General features: G+C 47.8%; 1 protein-coding gene across 1 annotated transcript; it reads right to left on the bottom strand.

Moving 5' to 3' along the window:
- Nucleotides 1-1,180: 1,180 nt before the first annotated feature.
- On the bottom strand, nt 1,181-3,774 carry LOC116468233 (secretoglobin family 1D member 2-like). The gene is made up of 3 exons (XM_032151838.2): nt 3,651-3,774; nt 2,519-2,706; nt 1,181-1,323 (listed from the first exon to the last, which is right to left on the bottom strand). Exons 1-3 carry the CDS (start codon nt 3,703-3,705, stop codon nt 1,294-1,296), a joined length of 273 nt encoding a protein of 90 aa, XP_032007729.1. The 5' UTR covers nt 3,706-3,774; the 3' UTR covers nt 1,181-1,293.
- Nucleotides 3,775-8,128: the final 4,354 nt, after the last annotated feature.

Raw genomic sequence — 8,128 nt, 5'->3', positions numbered from 1 at the left:
ATGGTGGCGGGCTCCTGTGGTCCCAGCTACTCAGGAGGCTGAGGCAGGGGAATCGCTTGAACCTGGGAAGCAGAAGTTGCAGTGAGCCGAAATGGTGCCACTACACTCCAGCCTGGGTGACAGAGCAAGACTCCAACTCAAAAAAAAAAAAATGCCAAGGTGGGTGGGGTTGATGTAGAAAGAAAAGAAGGGAACATATCATGGAGGCAGAGGTTGGACTGATGTGGCCACAGGACCAGGACAATTATTAGCCCAGAAGCCAGAAGCAACCCTTAGTGAATTGCCCCCAAGAGTCCCCAGAGGGAGTGGAGCCCTGCTGCCCCCTGACATCTTCACAGTGATACTAATGTTGGACTTGTGACCCCCAGAGATGCCTGACAATCAGTCGTTTTAAGCCACAAAGTTTGCAGATTTTTTTTCCAGTAGTCACAGGACACCAATCTGGGAACCTGTGGCGTCTCTCTGTGTCCTGGTCAGGGGACTTGCTGGGTGGGTGCCTTAGCCTGGATGGGCTCATGGAAGGGAGAGCAGGCTGGGGGCAGACCCTGTGCTCAGTTTTACATCCTGCTCCTGAAATGACTGCGGAGTGCGCACTGGGATCTGTCCAGTTGGCAGGGGGTGCTGGTCTCTGGAGCTCTTGGGAGAGCTTGAGGAAGGAAGCATTCGCCTCAGGTGCTTCTGAGGAGTGCTCTGAGTGTGGGGAGTAAAACAATGTGAACTCCAGGTTGAAACCTGAAGAGGCCCCCAAATTGTGATAAGTGGAAAATAAAGTACACTGGACATGACGGGGGAGAGAAAGCACAGTGCACAGAGAGCACCAAGCAGGCTGACTGTGGGTCTGAGTGGACATCAGAGTAGAGTCACTGATGCGTGGGAACCCCCGACCTGGATACCCATTCAGGCTGGGGGTTCTCTCAGTACAAGACCAGCGGGAACATTTCAATTCTTGTGTCCTCATTACCATGGTTTTTATTCACGGCTGCAAGATGGGAAATCTGTAAGGAATGCAGGATAATTCCTACCAAATATTCCCCTCTGTGACACCTGGACTCAGGCCCCATTAGTAACAGGACGCTGGTTCTCTGGAGTTAATTATCACCCACAGCAAAAGCCTACTCCACTATGGAAACCACCCTGTACTCAAGGCTCGAGACTGCAGGATTATAGCAACACCAGTGGAGACGTGGAGAGCAAGTGATTTATTAAAGCAGGATGTTGAAACCTTTACGTTCTGCAGTGAAGATCAGGGTATCATTGAAAGACAGTGGAAACCAGGACGAAAGTTTTTACATGTCACACACTACATTTCTTCACTATTGTCACCTAAAACAGGAAAAGAGAAAAAGAAGGTGGGGTCAGTCATGCTGCTGCTGGAGATGACAGGCTCACATCCAAGAGGCCAGTGGGATTCTGCCCCCAAAGACACCTGGAAGGGCAGAGGCAACAACTCAGTTTAGGAAACTGAGGCCTAGACCTGGTGGCCTCACAGCACCCATGCCGGTGATGGAGCAGCCTTTCCTTGCCAGGTCAATAGCCCTGGGGGGATCCAGGAGTGAGGCCCAGGATCCTCACGGAAGCAAGCGACGAGGGGTGGACAGAGCAGCAAGAGGTTATTGTCTGGGCTGTCCCAGGGCTTGGAGTCTCCTGTTTCCTGCAATGAGGGACCCAGGGCTGAGAGGTTGGTCAGGGCTGAGAGGGCTTCTGGGAAGCTTGGCTTCCAGGAGACTCCAGCCTCCCCATGTGGGAATTCTGCCTCAGGGCCCGAGCACCTCTCAGTCCTGAGCCTGCAGCTTCCATGATCATTTGCAGCTAAACCTCAGGACAGCAACCCAGAGGCAGCCAGGCTGAGAGGCCCCTGGAAAACCTCTGATTTCTTGAGAAAGACAGAGTGACAACATTCCGCTTCCATGGCACTGCAAGAGGTAGAGTAGCGTGGGTCTTGGACCACTGGCCATGGTCAGGAGAGCATCGTGGGTGAGGAGGGGAGCATGGAGTCTGAGGAGCTGGGAGGGGCTCCTTCCTGGTTCTGCAGAAGCTGCAGAGAAGCCCAGCCTGCCAGTGCCACATCTGCAGGAGTCCCTGCTCTAGGTCCCTCCCTGCCTTCCTCTCCCTGTTCAAGGCTCCCATGCTCCCCAGGACATTCCACAGTGACTGTGTCCATTGCATGAGGGCAATTTGGTCTCAGGAAATCTCCCATCAGTGAGGTGGCTGTGCTTGGCCCTCTACCATTTCTGCCTGGGCCTGGGCTCACTCCCCATGTCCTCAGCACACTCTGGGGACATGGCATCCAGGAAGGTTTCATGAGAAGGAGGAACATGCAAGGAGGCTGTGTGCAGCTGAGTTGAATTTTGCAGGTGAAATGGTAGGACCAACCCTGTGGCCCCAGGTGACCTTCTCAAGAAGTGACCAGCCAGGCAGCTGCCCCACCACCTGTGCCCCCCACAGAGCAGCAAGCTGACCTCACTCCATACTGTGCAGCTGATCAGAAGCCTTGACAAATAAAGGAGAAAGAAGTTACCAGGACTTTTGCAATGAGGCCTCGTTGCTGAAGGGATATCTGATCCGTGCCTCTCTTCCCTCCTAACTTGGTTACAACAGCTTCCGGAAGGGCATCAAATTTGGCAAGATTTAACTTGAACAGAGGTTCACTAATGAAGACCATGTCTAACAGCTCAGAAACAAGAGCTGGGCAGACCACGGCATTGGCTGCAGCACAAGAATAAAAATATAGTTGATGTTAGGAAAGTCAGTTTTTCTCTGGCTCCCTGATGTTAGACCAGACAGGATCCATTGGGTTGTATGTTCACATACTTTGTTGTGCTGATGACAATGCCAGACCCTCCAGGTGTGACTTCCTCAAGGTCTCACAATAAAGGAAATCACTTCATATCAACAGCTAAACTTTTTTTGTGTGTGTATGTGTGTGTCAGTGTCTCCTTTTGTCACCCAGGCTGGAATTCAGTAGCTCAATCACGGCTCACTGCAGCCTCTATCTCCTGGGCTCAAGCAATATCCCCACCTCAGCCCCTCAAGCAGCTGAGACTGCCGGTGCATGCCACCACGTCCGGCTGATTTTCTGTATTTCTGTTGGTAAAGCTGGAGTTTCACCATGTTGCCTAGGCTGGACTCAAACTCCTGAGCTCAAGCAATCCGCTCTCCTGGACCTTCCAAAGTGCTAGGATTACAGGCATAAGTCACCATGCTCAGCCCACAGCTAGACTCTTTTGACAGTATTAATCTTTCTTACTCCATTCTCATAGCCACTCCTGGCAAAAGCGCTAACTACCAGTGATAGGAGGAGACTCAGGGAGGGTGAGCACAGTGCCCAAGGTCAAAGGGCTGGGAAGTGACGGAGCCCAGATTCACCCCAGACCTCACATTACATCCTCTGACACAGATCCCACCCAGGAGTGAAGCTCAGGCAGAATTCCGAACATTTGCCTGCACTGATTTTCAATAAAACTTCCTAGGTGCTGGGGAGTAGAATAAATAGCTCTGAACTTGATGAGGGGCTTGTTCAACAAGCACAGAAAAAGGTTTGGAATTTTGGTTTTGTGCAGATCCCAACCCCAGCCTGAATACGTGACTTCATGCACAGAAGAGGGTGCTTCCCAGGGGGCTGGTGCTGGACTCATGACTGATGTACTCACCCCGGTAGCAGCAGAGGGCCAGCGTGACCAGCACGAGACACACCGACAGCTTCATGGTGGCTTGTTCTGCTGTGAGCTCAGCTTTCACAAACAATGAGTGATTTGGATTCTACCCCAGGAGCCTGTGGAGCTGCAGAGCCCAGGGCTATTTGTACCTAGGGAGTCTAGCCGGTACTGGTCACGAGGCCTGGCTCCCAGCCCACTCCTCCTTCCCAGGGCTGCTGCCATCCATCAGTATCACCTCCCCACACCTCCCTGCACTCTGACTGGGGCAGAGCACAGGAGGGTAGCCGTGCAGGAACTCTGCTCTGTGCTCCAGGTGAATGTTCAGGCACCTCTGGAAATAAATATTCTTGGGATTCTCAGTTTCCTTCTGAGATTTTGCTGATTATTTTTTTTCTTTGTATCAGTTCAAGGGCACAGGTGAATTCTGACTTTGGAAGGCACAGGAAGCTGGAAGGCTGTGTTCTGGTCATGGGAGAGCAGGGACATAAGGAAACCCTGCTTTGAGCCCCCTGCATGTCTGACAACCAGCAGGCTTGTTTCAGTTGCACATTGTGCAAGTCGAAACAAGACCTATTCCCCTCAGCCCCTTCCATCACCACCATGTTCACCGCATACGTACCTAAAACCTAGTTCAATGCATCCTACCTTTGGAGGATTTCCTGGGGAAAAGCAACTGCTGCACCTGTTCCCTAGCCTGTCTCACTCCCAAACCTTAGTCTTGTTTATGAGTGCAGCTATAAATATGGCCAAGACCCACATTTTCTCTCTATGAAGAGCAAGCTTTCTGTGATTTGTAGCCACCCACATGTTGATGGGTTGATCTGATGATTACATAGCCTAAGTTTTTCCAAAGTAGCTTTTGGAGTGTCCGGAGCTAATCATGCATCAGACAGGTACTGAGAGTTCTTTGCTCTGGGACTCCAGGAGTGGAAGAAGATGGAAAAGAAGAGACAGATGAACAGGGTGGGTAGTCACTTCCCCGCAACATCTAGGCTCAAGTTTTCCACTTCGAATCTAGCTGTGCTGCCTGAGCCAATCCCATTTTAAATAGAAAGGGAAGGAAGCACCCAGACAAAGCAATACACACCCTCCTGCCCTCCTGCCCTCCTGCCGTGTTGCCTTCATGTGGTGTGAACAGGAAATCAATCACCAGAAATTTCTCTCTCTTTTTTTAATTATACTTTAAGTTTTAGGGTACATGTGCACAACGTGCAGGTTAGTTATATATGTATCCATGTGCTATGTTGGTGTGCTGCACCCATTAACTCATCATTTAACATTAGGTATATCTCCTAATGCTATCCCTCCCCCCTCCTCCCAACCCACAACAGTCCCCGGTGTGTGATGTTCCCCTTCCTGCATCCATGTGTTCTCATTGTTCAATTCCCATCTATGAGTGAGAACATGCGGTGTTTGGTTTTTTGTCCTTGTGATAGTTTGCTGAGAATGATGGTTTCCAGCTTCATCCATGTCCCTACAAAGGACATGAACTCATCATTTTTTATGCCTGCACAGTATTCCATGGTGTATATGTGCCACATTTTCTTAATCCAGTCTATCATTGTTGGACATTTGGGTTGGTTCCAAGACTTTGCTATTGTGAATAGTGCCGCTATAAACATACGTGTGCATGTGTCTTTATAGCAGCATGATTTATAATCCTTTGGGTATATACCCAGTAATGGGATTGCTGGGTCAAATGGTATTTCTAGTTCAAGGTCCCTGAGGAATCGCCACACTGACTTCCACAATGGTTGAACTAGCTTACATAATCATGTGGTTTTTTCGTTGGTTCTGTTTATATGCTGGATTACGTTTATTGATTTGCGTATGTTGAACCAGCCTTGCATCCCAGGGATGAAGCCCACTTGATCATGGTGGATAAGCTTAACGCCCACAAGAGAAAGCAAGAAAGATCTAAAATTGACACCCTAACATCACAATTAAAAGAACTAGAAAAGCAAGAGCAAACACATTCAAAAACTAGCAGAAGGCAATGAATAGCTAAGATCAGAGCAGAACTGAAGGAAACAGAGACACAAAAAACACTTCAAAAAATCAATGAATCCAGGAGCTGGTTTTTTGAAAAAATCCACAAAATTCGTAGATCGCTAACAGGACTAATAAAGAAGAAAAGAGAGAAGAATCAAATAGACGCAATAAAAAATGATAAAGGGGATATCACCACCGATCCCACAGAAATACAAACTACCATCAGAGAATACTATAAACCCCTCTATGCAAATAAACTAGATAATCTAGAAGAAATGGATAAATTCCTCAACACATACACCCTCCCAAGACTAAACCAGGAAGAAGTTGAATCTCTGAATAGACCAATAACAGGCTCTGAAATTGAGGCAATAATTAATAGCTTACCAACCAAAAAAAGTCCAGGACCAGACGGATTCACAGCCGAATTCTACCAGAGGTACAAGGAGGAGCTGGTACCATTCCTCCTGAAACTATTCCAATCAATAGAAAAAGAGGGAATCCTTCCTAACTCATTTTATGAGGCCAGCACCATCTTGATACCAAAGCCTGGCAGGGACACAACAAAAAAAGAGAATTTTAGACCAATGTCCCTGATGAACATCTATGCAAAAATCCTCAATAAAATACTGGCAAACCGAATCCAGCAGCTCATCAAGAAATTTCTCTCTTAAATGAACTTACATTTGAGAGGATTCACAGCCTAGGCCCAAGTTTCCATTCGCAACTGTGCAATCGAATCACTTGGAGCTTTTAAAATATACTGACTCCCCAGATTTCTCTCTCTGGGGATCTTGATTCAGTGGCGTTGAGTTGACTCCGTGATTCCTATACTGTTTAAACTGCTCTGGTGTTTCTGATGGGCAGGAGGGCTGAAAACCACACAGAAGGACTTGTGTGTAAAGAGGGGACCTTATGGGCTGTGCCATCAGAGACACCTTGGCAGGTTTGTTTGAGCCCCAGCTGAGGGCAACAGTGGCTCTCACTTCCATCACACAGGATCATGAGGAAATCCCTGAGCCAGCTCTGCCGCCACCACCAAGGATTGGGAGGGCCAGTGGTGAGGCTCACAGATACAAGTGTTAAGATCCTCATTTGTGGGCTCTTGGACCTTAAGAAAATTCTTCAGCTTATGTAACCTCAGTTTTCCTATTTGTCAAAGTAGGCTAGTAATGGCGCCTACGTCATTGGGTTCATAGATGATCAAATGAGGGTGTTCATCGGGGTGTATGTGTTTAAAATTTACTAAGTTCTGGTACATAGTATTTCTCAATAAATTCTAACTCCCATTATCTTGTCCCATTTGTCATATATGTCATGGTTTGCCAGTAGTTCCCAGTTTACAGCACAGCCAAAATCCACAAAATCACCTACTTTCAGAACTACATGGACACCTAGATACACCATTTCTCTCTGACATAAATGGAAAAAGAAACCCAGCCCATGAACATGGGCTTCAGGACTGAGACCTCTTTCACAGCAGAGAGGTCTGTGAGGCATTCATCCTAACTGTGGACCAGAGCTTGTCCTGGCATAGGCTTGGCATTCACCTCGTCAGCTCTATGGTCCACTGGGGAGGATGTGTATCTCTGAGAGAGGACTGTTTGCTTGTGCTTTTATCATTCCTATTGCCCTTAACACCTGCACAGGGTTTTTTAGTTTTCATCATTGATACTTTTAATGTGTCCCTCCTCCTTACCTAGTTCATGCAATATTTCAGTTCATTCTTTCCACCCATGGACATTGTTGCTTGATCCCGATGATTTGGTCAGTGTTGCCCTTTACAGACACTGCTGGAAGCATGCACCTCTCATTTGCAGCAATTCCAAGGCTGTTATTTTACAAATGTGTAATCAGTTCATGGATACAAGTTTTCCTGGACTGTTAGCTCCATAATCACAGGGCCAGTATCTGCTTTTGCTCATCCTGGCTTAGCACAGTGGATGGCATGGAGAAGAAGATCAGCAAACCATCTTTTAACAAATGCATCATAAAATTATGCATCAACAAACTGCTAAATGGGTGACATTCATGTTCAGTGTAAAAGAATGCTCATGGTGCCAGGCTTCCCTGTGGGCAGTTGAGGGTGAAAGTTGAGTAGTGTGGTGGTAACTGTGAAAGAAACTCATCAGTTTTCCACATCCCTAGAGAGAACAGTGAAACGAGGATTTTGCTGCATCAACCACCCCAACTCCTGATCTTCTAGTGGAAGCCAAGACTTCTAAAACTATTTCAGGGAAATTTAATATCAACTCACCAAGCTCTATATCGACTAATAGGAGCTCCTGTTTAGTTTCTCTTCTAATTAGGAGGTTCAGAGCTTCTGATTTCCCAGGGTCCCAGCAGCAAGGCAGCCCATGGGGACGACTCCTCTGCCCTTCTCCAGCCATGAGCAGAGTGCTCCAGGGAAACAGGGGGAGGCATGGAACGACACACACACATGGACACACATATGCACACATACACAGACACACACATAC

The sequence above is a fragment of the Hylobates moloch genome, unplaced genomic scaffold, assembly GCF_009828535.3.
Source record: "Hylobates moloch isolate HMO894 unplaced genomic scaffold, HMol_V3 SCAFFOLD_5, whole genome shotgun sequence".
In the NCBI taxonomy this organism is placed as follows: Eukaryota; Metazoa; Chordata; class Mammalia; order Primates; family Hylobatidae; genus Hylobates; species Hylobates moloch.
This window is presented reverse-complemented; position numbering and strand designations above follow the sequence as displayed.